The 22913-nt window shown below is 36.1% G+C and overlaps 1 protein-coding gene across 1 annotated transcript in view; it reads left to right on the top strand.

Moving 5' to 3' along the window:
* Positions 1-376: 376 nt before the first annotated feature.
* The window catches only part of clmpa (CXADR like membrane protein a), a 46254-nt gene continuing 23717 nt past the window's right edge, over positions 377-22913 (top strand). Inside the window, exon 1 of the mRNA XM_026258266.1 lies at positions 377-632. Within this exon, the coding sequence (XP_026114051.1) occupies positions 602-632 (31 nt within the window). The 5' untranslated portion in view covers positions 377-601. The remainder of the gene's footprint in view (positions 633-22913) is intronic.

Below are 22913 nucleotides of genomic sequence, written 5' to 3' on the forward strand. Positions count from 1 at the left end.
AGGATAGTAGATTAGATGTAGTCGATATAGTAGATTAATATCATTCATTAATTCACAATGTCATTAAATTTAGCTTCACGATTTCGTTTACTTAGGCTATTAATTTAAATATGCTTTGATTACTGCTCTGCTAAGTGCAATGTTTGTCAATGTCTTTTGATACATTTTTGGTTATTATAAAGTTTTCTTATTTTAAAGTAGTCATTTACTTGCAGGTGCAGTAAAGAGCGCTCATCTGTCTACACGTGTCCCGTACGGAAATCTGCAAAGGAAAGTGTTCTCCTTTAACTGCAGAGGTCTCCCCATCCCCTCACACACCTTTACCAGCCCGTGGTTCCTTCCTTCACAGAGCAAGAGGCGGAGGAGAGGACAGAGATCGTAGATACGCATCCTAGTTAAAGTCAAAGAGAACTTCTCCTCGGAGGAAACGGGCGTTTGTGAAGGAGCTTCGTGACGTTTGGAGATGCTTTTGATGGTCTCAGCCGGTGATATAGCTCCGTTCATGATCAGAACAAAACCGAGAGACTATTTCAATGACTCAATGTGCTCGTTTTGAGGAGCAAAGGAGACGTTTCTGTAGGATTCTCAGTCCGGAGACGTGATGTCTGCCAGCGCGCGTGCCCTGCTCTTAGGTAAGTTTCCTCCTCTTGCTTGAGATGATGTTTTTGCAGCTCTTGTCAAATATGATCAGTTGTAGAGATTTAGTAGAGTTGTAGACTCTTTAGTAGTTGATTTGGCCGGCGATAGCGATAGTTTCTACTAATGTGACTTTTAGATCACAATTAGCAACAATAAGCAATCAGATTATGGCAAGCCGTTTTAACATTTTTAACGAACTAATATCTATTTTTATGGACTACTTAATTTAATTATTCCAATATCTAATTTTTTTTAATCATTTACTAATGTGCATTTTTAGTGATTTGAATCATTTTAATTATTCAGTAATAGTATTTCTTTCTATCCTGGTAACAATTGCATAGTATTGCCATTTAATGTTATGGGGGTTTGTGGTTAAGATGTGAACTGTTCTCTTCTGATTATATTTCAGTTGTTACTGATTTCTTTTTAAGTTTTGCAAGGTACATCTAATTGTTTACTTACTTACCATGTGTAATGAAGTAGTCAGGATAACTATTTTAACTAGCTTAATCTTATTAGGTAAGACTTCAGTCTTCCTTTGTGTGCTGTATTATTCAGCATCCGCATATGCATTAATTTATTAATGTCCATGAATTAAGTTATGCTTTTATGTGTTTGTGTCTGCAAGTGGTCTTAGATGTCTGCTTTTCAGCCTTTTCATAAACTCTCTGCGTTGCAATATATTAAAAGATACAGTACTGAAAGCGAACTCATTTTTTTTTCCTCCATATTTCTGCAGTAGAGATGCAGATATTTAGTGTTTGATCCTGACCACACGGAGTGAATTACACTTTTTTTGGTTTGGATCAGCATTAAAATGTTTCTGCATATATTTCAGATTGCACTTTTTATGTTAAGCCAGGTCCCTTCTATAATTTTATGACAATATATGAAAAAAAAACTACTGTTTAAGCCCAAAACCTGTTTAAATGTCAAAAGTCTTTTACTGTGCCTGTCAGCGCCACTATGTTTGGTTAAAGTAAAATAAGCAAAGAAATGAATAATAGGATGTGAAATCTTACGTTTTCCTTTCAGTCCTCTGTAAAATGATTTGTCTTGCACACCTTTGCAAACACAGAGCAATCAAATCATTTGATGAATTTCTAATACTATTGTGGCAACTGTTTAGAATAGATTTGTTTGCAGTGACTAAATATTGAATCTTAAAGAACTGTGACTCACCAACCTTTATTGGCACATTTTACCTCATGGCCTATTTTACTTGTTATCATCCTAGATATACCTAGATTTTCATGTCCTTAAGGAAATGGCAGTTATTAGTTGCATGTCAGCAAAGTAATACTGGTAAAGTTTTAGGAAAGCTTAGGTTGTAGGCTTCATTTCTGTGTAAATGAAATGTCGCATCAGCCCTAAACTTTTCTGTTGTTATGACATTTATGTGTGTCTTATTTCCAGCTGTGGGAGAATCAATACATGAGCTTGAAGTTGTGTGTAAAGTATTTTACTGGTAATGTGATATACTTTACAGTGATTCTAGATGATCAGTGAGAAAAAATATAAGGTGAGACTTATATCCAATTTTATCCATTGGGAATCGATTGTGAAAGCTGTTGAGAGGTGTTTGGACCAGAGTGGTTGAAAATGAAAAGGGCTTGATGATATTAGGCAAAAAAAAAAAAAAAAAAACAGTTCAGAGGTAGATCAAGTTATTGTATTTTGATGAGAAATTGCATTTACACTGTAAATTGCATGCATAAACAGAACTCCATGTGCTTTAAACCACAACCTGTGTGCATACTTTCAATGAAGTGTTGTGACTAGACAATAAGCGACACAGAGAGATGCCAGGCACTCAGAGTACTCAGACTCACACATACAGGAGCAAACGCCACTGCAATTATCATGATGAGCGCTTTCATTAGTTACATTAAAACAACTGTGCTAGACAAGTCGTACAAACAACTCAACATATCACAACACCATCATCCACACCCCGCAGATACGCCAACACAACACACGAGAAGTTATCTGACTGCCTATCTGTCTATCTAATGGCATTATGTTTTCATTCGGTTTGGGCTTTCTTCTGGAAATAATTGATCATTGTCTAATTGTAAAGAACATCTTATTCCCTGTAGCAGCAATTATCACTCCTGCAGTCCTAAATAGTTGTTTTGTCTGTTTGATTGTTTCTTTCCTCCCTGTTGCTCTAGTGGAAATACGCTCGTGAAGATACAGCAATGGCAAATTGATGCCATGCCAAAACTACAGTAGTTGCTCTTTAGATTATATTCTATAAGGGAAGAGATTTTATATTATATTATCAAAACTACAGTAGTTGCTCTTTAGATTATATTCTTTAAGGGAAGATATTTTATATTATATTATCCAGTTTTAAGGTTTGTGCAACAAAATATTAGAGGTATACAAATTAGACATGCACATTATATTGGTACCATGTCAATTATGTGCCGTTTTCTTTCTTTTTTTTAAATTTGTATAAATTTGCATTGTTTGATGTTGTGTTTGCTCATTTCCAATGTATTTGTATTTACATTTGGTGCTTTATCCAATGCGACGTACAAATAAGACAATAAAAGCAATCAAAACTAACAAAAGAGCAGCAATATATAAGTGCAAATGAAAAAAAAGAGAACTTTTAGATGTTAAAATTTATATAAATATTGCCATTATGTAGTGATGACTTAAATCAATAAATATATATATATATATATAAATAACTCTAATAATATAACAACATTGTTAAATGTTATTATTGGTCATTCACAAAATGTAGCCTATATCCATTTTTTATTACACACACACACACAGACACACACACACACACACAGAAACAAAAAACAATTGTTAACATTTAAATTGATTGGTTTTAAAATTTTATTTTTATATATTTTTTTGTTGTTGACAAAATAGTATAAAATATTAACATCAGCCTGTTACATACAATAATTATTGCCTCATCAGTATCAGCATCAGTATATTAATATTGGTGCTTCCCTAATAAAGAAAAAGCCTTTTGCATTGCTTAAAGTCCATATTTGTTGCAGCATCTCAAATAAAGGGTGCGTTATAAAGCAGATCTTAGATCAGTCTATTTTTAGACGGATCTCTAGGGGCAGCAAAGTATCTGTCAAGAATAAAGATGACATGGGCATCTAGAACCAGAGGTCAGGAAGTGACATCCTGCTGTGAGCTGCCTCCGCCCCCCACACGCGCTTGCTCATTCTTGCTCTTTCGTTTTCTCTCTGCCCTGTGAATGTTGCTGTCAAACAGACTTTAATAACAAAAGCTGCGTCTAGCATTCTGAAATATGGAGTTCCTTACTTGACCTCAGTGTCTCTAACCCTACCCTTGATGAGACCATGTCCCATTCACCGCCAGCATCTGCCTTTTCTTAAACAAAAACATGGCATCATTTGTGTGCTGTAAAAAAAATAAAAGTAAAAAAAGTCTCCATGTCATAGTAAATGTTTTCTTCCTAATATTTCATGGCAAAATAACATGAATATTTAATAGTTTGTTTATAATTTATGAATTTATGCTTGCTAAATGGATGTTCCCGCATTACTTTTTCAGATTCCATAAATACTATATAGTGCCTTCCTTAATGAATCCATTTGTACAAAGAAACTCAATACACTTCCCACAGGAATGTGAACCCTACCAAAGCGCCGCCATCAAAAAGCTGGGAGTGACTAGCCTGTGTGAGCGTGTTTTTGGACGGCTCTGGTAATTTAGTAACTTCAGTCAGGAACTGTAGTCTGTTTTTTTCAGCACCTAACTCTAATTTAGCTCCTGATGAGCCCGGCTTCACATGGACCATGTCAGCTATGTGTGTGTGTGTGTGTGTGTGTGTGTGTGTGTGTGTGTGTGTGTGTGGGTGTCCCCACAGGGCCCCAGCGCTGTCTTTAATTAGTAGAGCACATCACAGCAGGGCCGGTCCACACTGAGAGTTGTGTCATTCCGTTCAGAGAAATCACAGTGACATCCTTTCTCCCACCACACGCACAGCAGCCGCTTACCTCCTCTATACACACACACACACACACACAAACACACAGTTTAACATGCACAGACTCGTACACATGCTGGTATCAATCACACCGCTGTACATGTGCACAACACTTCCAGAAAACAGTCCAGCAGTGTTGCTACTGTATATGTGTGAGTGTGTGATGGACCGTTTTGATGGATGTTATGAAAGTGTGACATTGTACCTTGTCTTATTTACCGTATGACATTTTATCCTTGAAGAACAACATGTGAATGATAGAAGATAAAGTCATCAAAAAAAAAGCATTTTTTTAGCATTGATAATAATAAGAAATGTTCCTCAAGCACCCAGAGTAATGATGCTGAAAATAGGAATAAATGGTATATTATAAATGGAAAATAGTTACTTTATTTTTTTTACACAGTATTACTGTTTTTATGGCATTTTTTAATCAAATAAATGCAGCTTTCTTAAAAAAAATATAATTATATTTATTATTTATTATAATTTATATTTAGCTAGCTAACTAGATAGATTGATAGCATAGAGAGATCTTGTAAAGGATGTTTTACCGCCCCTCTGCCTGTCCCTGTGCTTTTAGTGCATGTTGGTCATCATTGCTTTGAAGCGTCTCATGGCACAGGCCACTCTGACCTACAAATCTCACAGCACTCTGAGACACGAGTGAAGAAAGCGGCCAGCAGATTGCAGAGGAGTGTTTCAGGCCCAGAGCTGGAATGATCTCCTTTACTCCTGGTTTTCCTGAGACACCGTGAAATGGTTTAGATTCACTGTAATCCAAACCACATGCTCTCACCTCACGCTTTCATTGTGGAAAAACCAAAGAATTTCTTTCAAAAATATTTGGGGGAGGTTTGCATTTCAGCGTTAACTCTGGATTTATAGGCGGCACGATGGGATGATGTTACCTGAGGAGCTGGCAGTGATTTTCAGGGTGTTTTTTGAGAAAACACTTGTGATATTCTTTTAAGTTGATATGTATCTCTTTTTTTTTTCTTTTACTTTTGACCACCCTGAAGATTAATTTGTCCACTTGAATATTTCTATAAGAGTTGTGTTTCTTTAAAAACGGGGGAGGAAAAACAAAGACTAGTATGGAATATTATTTCTCTGAGCTTTTAGTGCCAAGAATGAAAACTGCAATCACACCCCTCCTCCAGGATTACAAACGATTCACTCTACACATTTATTAACTCTGCTGTCCATCAAAACGTGTTGTCCCTTTCATAAATGAGCAAAACCTTTTAATATGAGAAGCCAGGCAAACAAAAAGTGATGTATATGTTAAAAAGTATTTATTAATCTTGTGCATTACTTACTTGCAATCTAGTGTTTATGAATAACATCTGATGTCAGTTAACACGTGTTTTTTTTTTAAATTGCAGTGATGTAAAGTGTGAGTAGAAGTCGCTGGAGAGTAGAAAAGCAGAAATCTGAAGCTTCATGATTTTTTTTTTTTTTTTTAAAGCACTTTTAATAATTTTCTTCCATGGATGAACTTTTGGTTATGCATTTCTGACGCATAACATTATAGATGGCACACATGCTGGAAGAAGCTAATGAGGTTTTCGCTTTCTCTCCCTATTTCTTTTTCTTTTCTTTTTTCTTTTTTGCTGCAGAACATATGGCACCAGCACTTCTGTTTTTTTACAAGTCATTAGACATAACTTCTTAATGAAATTGAGCTGTTCCACTGCACTGCACGTGTGTATATTTTTTTTGCTCTAATTGCTCCTGTTGCATCAATGCATTCTGCTCACCTACAGAAACAAGAGCAGCAGCACTTTTTGCCATCTCACATCGCTCATTCCTTCACGGCTAATACCCCCAGAAGGAACACCCACAGATTGCATTTGGCAACTTTCTGATTATGGTGCGGGATTCAAGATGTATTTAATTTTAGGCATCCCTTGAATATAATACAGCACAGAAAGCCCTGGGAAAATCCTAGTTCATTTGATATATTGTTTTTGGGCTTTTGCCACTCTTTAATGATATATAACATGCAACTGAAGGGAAACTTTAGTGTATAGACAGATGGAATAGGTTTAGAATGTGGCGCAGATGAAATCAAACCCATTGCTGCATCCCATTTGACGTCCTGAATAGTATGCAAGATTAGAATGAGTGCATCTTAAATCACTGCATGCTAAGAGATTAGGGCTGGGTGAATAAAATAAAATGTTTAACACCCAATTGAATATGTTTGATTTTTTCTCAAATTCAGTTTTATTTTTTACCAAATTCAGTTTTTCATAAATTTTCTGTCATTAAATATTAATAATCAAAACCATCTCTAAATAATATAATATATGTATTTCTGGAATAACATAAATAAATGATTTATATATACACATACATACTATATATATATATATATATATATATATATATATATATATATATATATATATATATATATATATATATATATATATATATATATATATATATATATACACATACACATACAAATTCATACTATATATTATATATATAATATATAGTATGTAAAACCTAATTTATTTAGGTTTTTCCTGAAATGCTCTGTTATGTATTAAAAATTTTCTGCAAAATAAATTCTGGTCAATCATTTTTCAGGTAAATATTCCTTTAAAAATTAAGATGTAATAATAATTTTATTAGCAGTAGTAGTACTATCATTATTACATTAAGTAATATTTCTCTCATGGTCTCTTCAAGTTAAACCAAACTTTTATTATGTTTCTGTTTGTATACATGATGACAGTTTAACTCAAACTGTAAAATCCTGATGAAGCGACTCTCAGAGCAGTTCTAAAGATTATGTTCATTTGTTCATACACTTGTATTGAGACCGCAGAAGCTGAAAACACTGCATGTATTCATGCAGAAAATAAAACAACAAATCTAGATTATTCAGTCAGACACACAGAACATGCAGGATTCATATTTAAATGGCAATCTTTTGCATATAATATTCACACACTCTTATACATATTGCGTTTTGATTTAAGTGTACTGGCCTACTTTGATGTATCCATCCAAAATTTGGCAAATGCCATGACATTCCACGTAAAACAGTATATTCTGCGATTCCTTCCACATTTTCCACATCACGGAAATCACAGGGCTCAAATAACCATATCTATATATCAGCAATAGTATTCTAAAAAAACAAAACCGGTTGAATTCACACAGTTTCCACTTCTAAACTGCAGTATTAGCATGTAAGTGGACCGCTGAAGGGCCTGCCTGAAATAACCTGAGTCTCCTGTCAGTAAAATTGGGTTCAGCCGCCCCAGCCCTTAGGAGCTGACACCTTCCTCCTATTGTTCGTTAAATACTGAGGGCTTTGTGTGTGTGATGTGTATGAAAAGCTGTATTTTAAAGGACTGTCTGGTGTTATTTGCGGTACGGAGGAGGACGAGTCAATACAGGTGCTTCTGCGGCTGCGTGTCGGGCTGCTGTTTCCTGCTGCATCTATTCTGAGCAGCTTTACCTTGGTGTTCATGCGGTGTGACAGCTTAACTGCAGTGCGTGTCCCTGCTGGAACAGACGAAAGGCGAAGGTCTTGCTTAGATGCCCGGTCTTCCTCAGCGTGAGACCAAATCTGGCATTTAAAAAGAGGCATGCCATTTACTGCGTCCAGCAGCAGAGGAAAAACAAGATCCTGGGAGAAATCTGGCATGGGATAAAGGTTATGTTGATAATGCCATTTTTGTTAGATTTTATTATTTATAGACTCCTTTTTGAATTCTAATAGAAATACATCAAGTTTTTCTGGCCCTGAGGAATAAGTGATTTTTCACTTGAAAAAAGGAGACAGAGAGAAATCTGTCATCATTTACTCACTTTCATGTTGTTCCAAACCTGTAGGATGTTAATTCCTCTGGAGAGAAAAAAATAGAAGTTTAGTAATATGTTGATGTCCTCTAAAAACACCACTCAAGTAATTGTAAGTAAATGTAGTCATTGTGTGTTTATTTTAAGTCATATGATAGCTTTCATACCTGTAATAGTAATTATAGTAATTATTAACTAAAACGAAAACATTTTTGTTCCTTAAAATAAATGTTAATTAATAGTTGTTAAACTGAAATAAAATAAAATTTATGAAAAAAAAAATATTTTATTTCAGTTTCCAAGGAGACGTTGCTTATTTTTTATTTAGTTTAACCTTATGTACTAGAATGACATCAAATAATAAAGGTGAAAATATAAAAATAAAAATTAGTTAAACTTTAAATAAAAACTATTCCTACTAGTATTGCACTGATACTAAAATAAAAGAAAGAAATTATAGCTGTTTTACTGATAATCATTCTAAACCCTCATTCACGTTTTTATTCACATTTATGAATATTCAAATCCTGCGAATGAAAAAAATGTGCTATGGCAAAGGGTGGAATTATTATTTATTATTGTTTTTTGTTTTTTTTATTTCCTCACACAAATCTGTTGTGTGATTTGAAATACTGCACACACATATTAGTTTTATGGCATTTTATGGTGCATTTTTTTCTTGATACTCTCTGGTAAGTATTCAGTTTCATTGTATGCAAAAGACGAGCTGGAACATACAGTATGAACCTACTGCCAAACATCTCCTTTTATATTCAGCAAAAAAGAACGACATGAGAGTGAGCAAATAATGACTAATGCTTTAATCACTGGAAAACATCATAGCTGAAGTCTTTCCTGATGTCAAAATAAAGAGAAATCCATCGAAGCGAGCAGGGCGGTATGGAATAACAAGGGTCTTCCATCGGCTGAACGTCTCTCGATTAAACAAACATTACTCATGTCAACAGCGTATGTCTCTTTCTCTCTCTCCATTGACCTCTCCTCTGTACTGCTCCTGTGACGTTGACTAATGCTGAAACCAGGGCAGAGTTTCCACTGCCTCCCCTTAATGAGCTAATTAAGTCTGTGGCTTGCGGTTTTAAAGTAGCTGTTGGTAGGCAAAGGAAATCTCAACAAACATGCCGACTTTAGGTTTGCATGAAAGCATCTCTGACATTACATGGGCGAGAGATTTATGTAAGAGATTTATTAAGACTCTATTACTGAATGGCTAATAATTCACCTTTGCCATCACAAGAATAAATATATATATTTTAATATATTTAAATAGAAACCAGTTATTTTAAATGTTTTACTAACAGCTAGCTTAAGCCCAAACAGTCTTTTACGTTAGAATAAGTACTCTAAGGATTTTCCAAAAATGCTTAGTTATTTTTTTTTTTTATTTGCTTCAGGAAATAAAAAAACGACTTGGAAACCTCAACTAGGAGACACGCAATTCCAGGTCTATCAAAACTTCTTGCAATTTTTTGGCCTCTGGTTTTCAACGTACTGTGGCTTCTTTTTCTTTATTTGGGACTACGCCAATTTGCGTTGCGCTTGGTATATTGCGTCGGTCGATATGTAAATGAGATGTTGTGTCTTTGTTCATTAATTTGCATGTTGTTAGTAAATCACCTGCAGAAATTTCCGTGCCCATTGGCGCAGTCTTGCTGAACAGTCCCTGTTTAGTAAAATCGACCCTTAGTGTTTTTGCAGTATTTTAAATCAAATAAATGCAGCCTTGGTATGCATAAGAGACTCTTTTAAAAATTACAGACCTTAAGAGTTTTTAACCATAGTACAAGTGGACAGACTTTATGCAAGTAGTCATGTAAGACTTGAACGAGTGAAAAAACTGCATTAGCACATCTTAGCATTTATCTGTCTATTACACAGATTATTAATGATGATTGTTTTAATCTAGTGTGTCAGCGCTGCGTCTGCAGAAAGACCTAAACAGTAACTCTAAAAATAAAAAAACGGTTGAGCTGTGTCTTCAGGGAAAGTTTGAGTCTTCTCCTCATTAACGTGGCAGGATTTACATGACACAGGAGATTTTGAGCAACTTTGACGGCGTGGTCCGATCTCGTCTGACTCATGTGAGATGAGTGATGCATGAGGGGTCTGTTGATAATGAGTCTGCATTATTTGATGTCATGGATCAGCATTAGAAAGATCCAAGATGACCTTGCGTTATGCAAACATGGGACACCTCACTCTTCATAAGGGGAATGACTTTATAGATTCTATGTGCATGGTCGAGTACGTGAGCGGAAAGCTTGCTGGAGGGAGTGACTGTGTGTGTGTGACTGCTCATCCCGTGCTGTGAATGTGTGAGAGACAGATGTCAAGGTTAGCTGACATGAAGGCACAGTGGATTCTGCCGTCAGTGTGCGTTCTTCTCCTCACCCTTATGCCGTTCCAAATGTGCAACTATTGATATAATGCTGATATTTTGAACAATTTCAATAACCAGTTTTGGTTCCCATTGGCTTCCATAGTATTTTTTGTTCATACAGTGGAAGAAAATGGGAAACGAAATTGTCTAGTTACAAACATTCTTTAAAATATCTTCTTTCGTGTTCCAGAAGTTAAAGAGGTTTGGAACTGCATACTGTAAGTGTGATGACAGAATTGTAATTTTTGGTGGACTATCTCTTTAAGAAACATGCTGAAATTCAAATAAACATTCTAAAAATTAGATTGACACCATGTATTATGTTGTAGTTCCTAATAAAGTTAATGGCTGACTGGTGAGCAACTCAAGTTATAAATATTATATTCTAAACAAAGCAAATTTTTTTCATATTCGCTGCTTGCCAAGTGTTAATTTTGGACCTCAGGTGCGTATTATGCAGTGTACTTTCCAACAACAGTTTACTACACAACATCATCATACTACATGTTTAATTCAGCAAGTTGCATCTAATTAATCTCAGTTATAGCTATAATTATTCTGCATTTAAAATCTGTAAAATCAGGCTTGTCTTTTTCTCTTCCACTTTCTTTCACCCTCCTGTCGGCCTACCTGGCTTCCTGCCTTTCTGCGGCACTCTGGCTCAGCTGGAGAGCTTCGTCTCAGAGGACATCACATCGAACCCCTCCCCTTGCTCTGTTATATTACAGCATGTCATGTTCCCCATTTAAATGTCAATTGGACTAAAGATGCCATCAGTGCAGCATGATCGTGTCCTCTGTCCATGACACTTTTATGAGAGGTAGAGCGAGACTGTAATCACAGGACACACATCCACTCTTACTGTTCTGTGTGAGCTATCTATCTATCTATCTATCTATCTATCTATCTGTCTGTCTGTCTGTCTGTCTGTCTGTCAGTCAATAACTAAAGCAAAAAATTACGATTTGATGAGAACTGTGTACAAACAACAAAATTATTATAACTTTAACTACAATTAAAATGAAGAAAAATTCAAGATATGAACTAAAATTATAATAGTATCTCAAAAATAACACACACACACACACACACATTTCTCAGACACACACACACTTACTTTAAGTTACTAGTTGTAAAATCACAAGTAAAGTTATAGCAAGCTTGAGCCTGTGTATCAATTCACCTGAAGTCAGCAGCTTTCATAATTAATGATGCTTTTTTATGTTTGTTTGTTTGTTTTACCTCTCATGTGCTCAGAGAGAGATGTGCTTGCTCAAGTCAATTAATGCTGCAAGGGTCCTCACAAAATCAATGCAGAACTGCTGCGCTGATTTAATTATTTCCTGTCTCACGCATGGGAGAGAGAGAGAGAGAGAGAGAGAGACTGCTCAGGAAGTGAACCAGAAAAAAGACACACTCAGCCTGACCCTGAATTTTCCTCAATTTTAGCAGCAATATCTTCTTTATGATTGGATTTTTGCTCAACCACAGTTGAATGCTATATTTCTGTGTTTGGTTACAGATAGGAAGTGTGCTAGAACACTAAAGCCACATGCTTTTGTATAAATTGGGTTTTGAGACACATAATCAATAATACATCAATTCTAATTGCTGAAGGTCATTTATTGAGCTCATTTCCATAGTAACAGGATTTAAGTACATCCCTAAAGCTTCTGACTAATTTTAACTTGACGATTGTGTAGAATCGATCAATTAGTGGACTATAGCATGATGCAATCGATTCAAAATGAATCAAGAAAATATCTTTATAAATATTGACTCAATTCTCTTGAGTTTACTGAATCAGCACTCTTTTTTGCGTCAGTGCTCAAATTTTATGAAATTGCCCTATAAAAGTTTAATGTAAAACTATTACATTTGTAGATGAATCAGACAATCTCTAACCATCTTTCTTGACTCATTATTTGACAAGACTGCCCAAAACAATTTTAAGACAACAGTTAATTAATAATAGTTTAAGAGTATAAATAAATAACAATATGATAACTGGACACCTCATGCGATTAAGTTATGAGGTCATGTGACATAAAGTTATTATTCACTTAAAAACATCCCTTCAGTCATTTTCTCCAAAAGCTGCTTGGACATCAAAAAGTTTTTACACCTCAAATTGAAATATGCAAATGTGAAAATGAGATGTAAAGGCTGTGGTAGATGCCATCTTAATTACCCAGCATCCCAGTGGTGAACAAAAGACAGACAGTCTGGAGATGATGACGTTGGCCAGGTGTTTGCATGCTATGAAGCTTTCCTGTTGCTAATACTCTGTGGTTAAGGTATTTCAGCTTTTTAAATGTGTTTTATGTGCATTTAAGCAGCAGTTCTTCGGTCTCTTTTCTGGTGGGTTTAGGTTTGTTGTGATGGCTCTGTAATGAGCTCACACTATTGTGCCTGCTCATAATAACTCCCAGAATGTTCATATCTTTCCACAGTCTCCGGTGGATATCAGCGCAGGCCTTTGAAGTTTTCTCGCACTATTTTGAGTTCACTCATGTGATTCATTTAGTTTCAGTTTTGGGTTCCTCTGTTTTTTTTCCCCACTCCTGAACTGATGAAAATAGGAGAGGCGTCGGAGCTCCAATTAACTCCGAAGCTCATTAGGAAAGGAAACAGAATGGAGTGGCACCTACAGTAATGGTACGGAGGGTGAACACAGAGGAGCAGATTTGTTTGCCTTTTTAAGTTCTCCACTCTTTTCCCAGAGTTCCACAGCGTTTATTAGGAGGTGGTTAGAGAAGTATTTCATATTATTTCACAATGAGCTTCCATTATCCTCCTATTAGTCCCATAAAATGATTTATGCTGCAGCTGCTGTGTTAGTTTTATCGCAGACTTTCCTTGGGCATTTTTTGGTTTCCAAATGAATATTTAACAAAAAGGAAGCTTTTCACCTCAATTAATTAACGTATAACTTTTTTTTTTTTTAGATTGATAACTGAGAATCTTTTATCTTTCTCTTTTTTTTCAAATGACCCATTCTGACAATTTTTATTAACTTAAAAAATCTTTCCTCAGTAATGGCTATCACATGCTGCTCAAAGCCACTCGGATGTCTTATCTGGTTCAAATGTTTTTATGAAAAAATTTGAACATGCAAATGCACAAAATAGAATTAGAAGATTTAGGACAAGCTTTTCAATGACAAATAACTCAAACAAAACTATAGTTGGGCTACTTGTTCATGAGGTGTTACTATTCTAGTTTTTATTAATATTTTTGATGCTTTTATTTTTATATTTGTTGTTGGTTTTGATCCTTTTTTATATCTCTATATTGTTTTCATTTTGTGTTATTATTGAAATCGTTTTTTTTTTATTAGTCTCATTTTGTATTTTTTTTTGTCTTAGTTAGTTATTATTATTTTATTTATTTATTTTTTATTATTGTTTTACATTTAATTTCAACTGTAATAACCCTGGTTCACAATGTTCTTTTTCATACGTTCTTCAAAACATCTCCCTTTGTCTGAAAGAGAGTGGCATTTAATTCATTGTGGAATAGAAGAGGAATATCATTCCTGCAGTTTTTGATTTCATATATTGTCTCTTGTGTAATGACAGCAAAAGCCGAGACCATTCAGAGAGAAACTGTAGAAATGAGCTCTTTCAGTGCCAGTCTTCGTTTCTTGAAAGCACAAGGCCGTCTGAGTAACTCTCCATCTTTGGATGTTCCTCACACATTTCCTCTGTGATATTAATGAGATGCCACAACAGAATTAATCACAGTCTTTGTGGCTCTCCACTGTGAAAAGCTCTTCATTAGAATACAGCTCCTTTATGCTGCTGTTATTCAGTGCCTTTCTTTCACAATTCTGCTTGACGATATAATTCAAGCGTTTGTCGTCCACAGACAAACGTTGGTTGTAATATTGGTGAAGTAAATCCACACTATGCAAAAGAAGGGTTAGCAAACTTTTGGGCATCAACAACAGTACCATGCATACACATTGTTGTGTATGTTTGTTTGTGCTTGCCTTTAAAATCAACACGTACTGCGCACATACCTAACATGTACAACGCACACACATGACATCACACTTGCACTTTGAAACCTGTTTTCAAAAATTTGCGTTTTCAGTCCCCAAAACCCATTGTCGTGTAAACAAACAGGTAAAATGCATAAAAAGTTTCCAGTTTTTGCCCGAAAACGCCCCCTGAGCATATAGTTAGGAAGTAGTTGGAAGTATCACTTCTCTTAGTTACTTTTAGTTCCACCGCTGAATGTTAGTGTGCAGAGAAAGTGAGAAAGAGTCGAGATGGCCTCGGTGGAGCTCAGTATGAATCCTGTAAGCCCATGATCTGTGGCCAGTGGTGTTGGCAGTGTAAATGGTTGGCGCTCAAGGCCTCTGTGAGCCCAGACATGGCACATTTACTCAAAGGGGACTGAAGGGATCAGCTGAACATGTTTCTGACGTTTGTACAAACGTGTTCCACAGCCTGAGCCTCAGAAGTCACATATGTTCATAGACACACAGGCCAGCACACATCACATGTGCCAGTTTTTGGTGCCATGCTTCTGGACCATCAGAGGGAGGAACTGTTTGTAATGGCTATAAAACCAGAGCTGATGAAAACAGGTTGTTGTGTGTATCTTGTGGGCACTGGCTGGAAAAAGTAATCATTGGATTGTAAATAGGCTTCTCATTACTAACATGATTTGATCAAGCTTGATAGCTGGAACGAATAATGACGCTGATGGGATGTTTGCTTGAAAATACTGATTTTCTAAAGCAAGATATGAAGCTCATTAGTAAAGCGTTGGGAATTAATATGTCCATTAGATATCATGAAGTTGACATGAAGTTTTAGTATTGTGGCGAATGCAAAGCATTAGCTCTTATAGATGAAGTTTGGCATTTATGGTTCCAAGAAGAACCTTCAGCATTCATGGAATCTTTTCATTGCACAAAAGTTTCTTTAGGTAATTAAAATATTCTTTACAATAAGAAAAAAAAATGGTTCACTGAAAGGTTGGTTGGGAAACACAGAATTGTTCTTCTATGACATCACTGCAGAACCCCCTTTTGGAACCTTTATTTTGAAGAGAGTGAGTTTGTCTGGCCAGAGCACTGCAGCTCCCTCAGAGATGGCCAATGACGAGAAGTTTATTAAACACATTGCACAGGCTGTTAATAACAAAAGAGAGACACACCGTAGAGGCCGTAGGGAGCTAGAAACAGCTATTCCACCAGTGTGTGTGTGTGTGTGTGTGTGTGTGTGTGTGAGAGAGAGAGAGAGAGAGAGAAAGAGAGGGCATTCTTTACACACAGCTTGAGGTGTTTCCCATCTGCCACATGGTAATTCTGACAGCTTTCTCAGTAACAGAGATGGATGAACTAGTTACATTTACAGTTTTCCATCACAATGTTTCTAGATATCCAACATCATTCTTTCCTCATCTGATGTTTTATCTCAGCCCATATTTTGTCTAGGCTCAAAACATACTTTACAGAAAAAACATACATTGATAATCAAAAATGTTTCTTCAGCAAATCAGCAGATTAGAATGATTTATGAAGGATCATGTGACACTGAAAATGATGTTAAAAATTACACTTCAGGTATTTTTTCTATAATTTTAACTTGAAAGTACATATATTGTCTTTACCATTAATTATAAGATTGTTCAGTACACCATTCTTTCATATTTATTATTTTTGCACTAAAAGTAGCAGCTTACAGCAAGACGGAAACTCTATCTCCCCCTTGAGTACTGAGGTTTGCTACCGCCACAGTAATGCACAAGAGCACGTTAGCTATGTAACTAACACCACACACTTGCATAGAATATGTTTCTGCCATTAGTTTATTCTGTGGTCTCTCTTTCTGCTCCAGTTTAAGATGGGAAGAAATACTTTTTTGTGTCTCTCCTTTTCCCTCCCTCACTCTCAGTTTCTTATTGATTCCAATATTATTCTTCACCATTCATGCACAGCTTGACCGCTCATAATTCCTTTATCGATTAATTCATTTACTCATTCGTAGTCGTGAATTGAAACCTGTCATACTGGAAAAACTCCTCTTTCCTTCAGTATAGAAAGTGTTTGTCCACATTGAGTTTCACGTTTTTCTAAACTCAATATTCCATTACAATCGTGGCTCATAATATCCTGCTTTAATTGGTTTCAGTTGTCTATTTGTGAGTAAAGTAATTGGAGTCTACTGCATCTCAGACTGGAGACCACCTCTGATCAGTTTGGAAACTGGATCAATTTCCATATCCATCAAAACCGGTTCCCTCTCGGATTAGCTGCCAGCGCCGTCGCCGCGACTGATCTATACGCGCCTCGTTGGCGGGCAGAGGCAGATTACGCTCAGGTTTGAGACTCCTAACTCACACAGGCGTTGGAGTCTTTCCGCCCACCTGACAGACACGGAATGCCCTGGGCTCTGAATGATGATCACAGTTAACATGAAAAGCTGTGACTATCAATCGCTCTGGCCTGATTAAAATACTACGTGATGAACCGTATTTACCGGCCAGAGGTACTTTTTATAGGAAGCAATGCTTGGTTCTACACGCGGGTGTGAAGATGAGGTCAGCAGCGCTCTGTCGCATTCCTCATAGATCTCCCGAGGGCTCGCTGTCATTCTGCGGTGAACGCACACTCGTGTTGTGAAAGAATAGTAGTGGAAAGCATCTTTGGTGGCAAACTGTGATTTGTCTTTGGTAAAGAGAGAGATATGGAGAAAAAAATTAAGAGCATCTATGCTTGAGTTACAGTGCTTCTCAGCGGCTTGGTGGTAAAACATAAATCTGAGAGCAGTCTGAGTCATAAACCTGGTGGGATATGAAACCCCAGCGTAGTGCATGATGGGATAGTTTACTGGGCGCTGTAAATGTGCCTCAGATCACCAAATATCCCAATTACTATCTCTTAAATACTTGGCTAGTTTATATTATTCTTTCCGTAAGCCATGGTTCCACACCAATTTCTAAAAATACCACAATCCAACAAGAAATCTTGACTAATGTACTGCTGACATAAGAAATAATAGTCAGAAAAATCACATTTTATAAAATTATACAGTTCATTGAAACCATAAAAAATAAAAATAAAACAGCAAATGTTTTTAGTTGACTATCATGATATCCAAGATTGTTATGCTTCTCATAATATGAAATATGCATAAAATAAAATAAAGTACATATAAATATCTGTTGTCTGTTACAGTTGGGGTGTATGCTAACGTAGGAATAAAGCCCTCGAGGAGGATCTTGATCAAATGAGGAGTTTACTGTACATCGAAGGAGAATAACAGACAATATACAACACATTAACATCAATACCTTAACTTACAAATAACAGCATTACATCACAATAATCACGGACGAGGAAGAACTGAACAGAGAGCGTATTTGAGAACGCAGGAGGTAATGAGGGAACTGGAGACAGGTGGGGATCAATCAATTAACTACACAAGAACAGGAAAAAGACCAAGTAAGGAAACCGAAAGTTCATAAACGTAACATTGTCACTGTATCTCCCAATAATATGGCTCTCAATAATATGGAGTAATGCATTGCAATACAATGACAATTAAACGATGAACAAATAAACATTCCTCAAACACCTGATTACATTTGATACATTGAATTTTAAAAAATTCACCCAAGAAAATGACGTAAGCATGGTCAAGTATACTTAAGTTGGTTGCTTTAGTGCACTTAAGTGTATATAGTAAATATATATTTACTATATATTTTTTTTAATTCAGTAATGATTTCACAGCAGGAAGGTCTGATAGGAGACATTTAGAATTATACTAAAAGCCCTTTTACTTGCTCAAAAGGTATGAACTATCAATTAAAAGACAGAAGGCATGAAGCAGATTGTGTACAAAAGGTTTTTTGTTGATAATTTTGAGGCCTGAGAAATATGTGAATCAAATATGATACAGTAGGCTTTTTAGGGTTAACCTTGGTCAGTCAGCAGCAATGCCAGAAATTCTGGCTGAAAATCTCATGCTCGTCGAGCCTGGTTTATGCTAAATAAACCAGCATGAAGTTTTGAGCAGAGATTTCCTCAGCGTTTCGCCTGCAATGCAGCATTCCCGTGAAGTATTTTGTTTCGTCACGTCTTTATGGAAGAAAAGACATTCAGCTTTGACAGTCTATGGCTCGCTGAACATCTCTGCCCCTTTCCCGCGTTTAATATGACCCAGGCTCGAGAGTATGTGGATATTGAATTATTGAGAGTGGATAGCTTGACCTTTGCTAGTGATATGAATCAAACATTAGCGAGAGATCCAGCTGAAGAAATTTACAGGGGCCACATCTAATAAACGGAGGCCAGCAGGGTGAAGAGAAGTGCTGAGGCTGGAAAATCCAGAGATCCATTACCCAATAATTCATCTGGAGGAAAGGCAGCCCGGGTAACCGCAAATGCAGTCGATCCCGGGTGGAGCGGCAGCAGGAATGGGTGGGAGCAGTCCTGTGGGAGTCCTGTGGCTTGCTGCGATGTGCTTTGGTAGAGTGCTGTCATGATTTGTTGTGTTAAAACTATCTCCACTGCATTAAATACTGTATACAGCGCCGTGTTTTGATTTAGCTCTAATAGCAAAGCTTCAGAGTCTTATGTTTCCTATATTGTTGTCTATAGAGGGCTATGGCTGGGCAGACAAATAAGAATTTACCCATCGTTCAGTTCATGACATGAGAATTTAAATTAATATTGGAATTTCAAATTTGAATTGGAACAATTGGATGAGAAATGTATTGAATTGCACTTTTCAAAAGCACTGCATGTTTTTGAAAGAGAAGTCTCTTCTGCTCACCAAGGCTACATAGATTTGATCAAAATTGCAATAATGTAATATATGTTTGTAATTTCTTTCCTGGGATGGCAAAGCTACATTTTGGCAAAGCAAAAACTAACCGAGTCACATGGTCCTTCAGAAATCATTCTAATATGCTGATTTGCTGCTAAAGCAACATGTCTTATTTCCTGAAAATTTGGAAAACAGTTGTGCTTCTTAATATTTTCAAAAATGTATTGTTAATATTTGAATCAATTTAATTGGTATATTAAAAACTAATGCTTAACGTATCCGTTTTGTGGGTTATAATATTAAGGAATTATTGAAAGATACAGTATTGTTAAAAAAACAGCATTTACTAGAATTTCTTCAAATCTATTTGTGTAATTCTACCCTTTGCAGTTAGAATTAAAATTCTGTTTTCTGTTTGCAATCTCAGTTCAAATTCTCAATGTAAATTTAGCTTAAAATGCATTTTTAATTGTTAAACTTCAACTCTGAAGCCTGGTAGTGAGATATAGCTTGTGTTTATCATCAAGCATGTCGAGTAATACTTATGTTATCAGTCTCACGGTTTTAATGGTCTCATTTAAAGTCAAAATGCCCTGGAAAACAAGGATCTTGATACCTCTGTAAGGGCCAGTGATGGTTCATACCACACCATTCTCTCACCTTGGGTCACATAGTCCAAACACAGCTTGAATGAGTCAGAAAAAGGCAACAAATTGGTCTCATTATTATTATTTTTCTGGCTTCCTTAGTAAATGACATGTCAAATGATATCCTCTTGTAAACTTTATTTTAAATGTATGTTATTTTGTTTTATAATAGCTTCATTATTTGTCAAGGATTGGAGGGTTGTGTTTCCTGTCTGTGTCAAGCACTAGTTATATTTTTCTGGCTCTAAAATTAGTTCTTTTTCCAGAGACAGCAGGAGCAAATCCCCATTATACTGTTGCCAGTTTCTTTAACCCACTGAACATAGCTCGAATAAGACCCGGGGATATTCCTTCTTAAAGATGGCAGTCACAAACGATGCTGCCATTTACTCCTCATCTCATTATAGTCACTGACATTCATGCTTAATTGAGTCATAATGACAACAGATCGTATAGAATGAGATGATGTTTAATTTATCACAGGAACCTCAACTTTGTGAAAATCTCACGTAACCGCAAGAAATACAAGAATATGTTGTAAATTATCTTTAATGGTGTCCTTGTCAGAGCCGTCTTCCTCCTGGCCTGACAGTTGACAGACTCCAGGGACGAGGCGCAAGTCAGCACAGATTAGAAAAGCCTGGATGATAAACGGCCTCAAGTGTATGGCAAGACTGGCTTTGGGTGGGGTCAGGCTTGCAACATTGCATCGCTGCGTTTGGTGAACAGCCCAGTCTTGGGGGTCTTCCACTGCACAAACACAGCCTGTGAAGCATATGTACAGCGGAACTTGTCCTAAGAGACCCTGCTCCTACTGGAGATCTTTATGGTCCTCGTAAAACCCATTGCAGGATTCTGCCTCCACTGTTACTGTAAGGTCAACTACACTGACTCCTCCTGCTGTGAAGAAATGCTGTGTGACATGGCTGGGTGTTTTAAGACATGCAGCCTGTATTTCTGACACTTTCACTGGAACTAATGCATCATCTGATATTAAGCTTTTATAATACTGTACATATATATATATATATATATATATATATATATATATATATATATATATATATATATATATATATATTAGTGCTGTCAAACGATTTATTTGCATCCACAATAAAGGTTTCTGTTTACATAATATCTGTTTGTATACTGTGTAAATTTATTTTGTATATATAAATACAAACACATGCATGTGTATTTTTAAGAAAAATGTTATGTTTTTATATTAAATGTATTTTTAGATAATATAAAAAATAAGAATATAAATATATAAATGTATATTCATGTACATATATCAAAATATGTACTGTATGTGTTTGTGTAATAAATATACACAGTACACATACATATATTATGTAAATAAAAACCTTTATTTCGGATGCGATTAATCATTTGACAGCACTAATATTATATATATATTTATTATTGATTCTTTCACAGTTAATGTGTCTCTTCTTCTCCAACAGGTTGTATTTTTTTTTTTTTTTTTACTATAATGACCCAACACAACGAGCATAAAAAAATCCTGCTTAATATTAATTATGCACACCTGAATATAAGGCATTTTTTTCACTTCCAGCCCTAGTTAACAAACATTTATAACTTTTAAATAATTATATGTAAAATAATAATAGTTATTAAGATTAATATGGTTTGGAATTGGTAAAACGTTCTTGGAAAAAAATAATGTGCATGCACTGTGTATGTATATGGACTGTACTTCACAGCTTCTCTGACAATGATTAAATCATTTGTTGTTGTTGAATTAAGGGAAACATGTTGTCATGGTCTTGGCATTCGGCCGGCTGCATCACAGCCCGTGAATCCTGATCAGGAACGACAGGGATTGTCAGCTCTGCGCTACACCACATTGCAGTTTAAAATAGAGTAATTGTGGCATTTATTCCCTAATGGAGAAATACAACATTTCTGTTCCTCCAAACTGTTTCTTTGGGCTTCTGTGGAGTCTCCATAGGGGATTTCAAATGTGGTCAGTGATGTAGAAATCTCTCAGTTCAAAACAAACCTGTTCACTCCTGCGGCGAGCAGCCAGGTGGACAGACGGTATCTGTGGCCATCACGCCTCTAACTGTTATTCATCTATCCATGAGTGATTGCACCGTCTTGATGTATCTGCTCACGGTTCAGTGGCCATGAACGAGAGGAGGCTGATTTAGTGCTAATGAGTTAAGTGATGACAACACAGTTAATACTGTTTGCTTCGGTGAATCTGACAATGAGTGTTTTGGTTTCCTAGATTCACGCAAGTCTAGTCCTGGACAAGAAGGTGTTTTTAGTACTCTGTTTTGGTGATCTGTCGGTCTACAGTCTTTAAAAAAAGTGTTCCTGAGAAGCAAAGATTCATATATTAGACTATCCCGAAAATTTCTTGTAATGGAAGTACATTTTGTTCCATATGCAGATTGTGCAATAGTTTCAAGCATAAAACTTGCTCCATCCATTCATTTATTTATTATTATCTAAGCCACTTTTTGTGCAGTGTAGAGAATATCTAGTGTTTGTTCCAGCACACTGAGGATGGGGTTTGCAATGATTCTGCCTCAGGGATTGTGTTTTATTTATTTGCAGGCAGTTTTAAGCAATGGGAG

This window comes from Carassius auratus, unplaced genomic scaffold, assembly GCF_003368295.1.
Source record: "Carassius auratus strain Wakin unplaced genomic scaffold, ASM336829v1 scaf_tig00214664, whole genome shotgun sequence".
NCBI classification, from domain to species: Eukaryota; Metazoa; Chordata; class Actinopteri; order Cypriniformes; family Cyprinidae; genus Carassius; species Carassius auratus.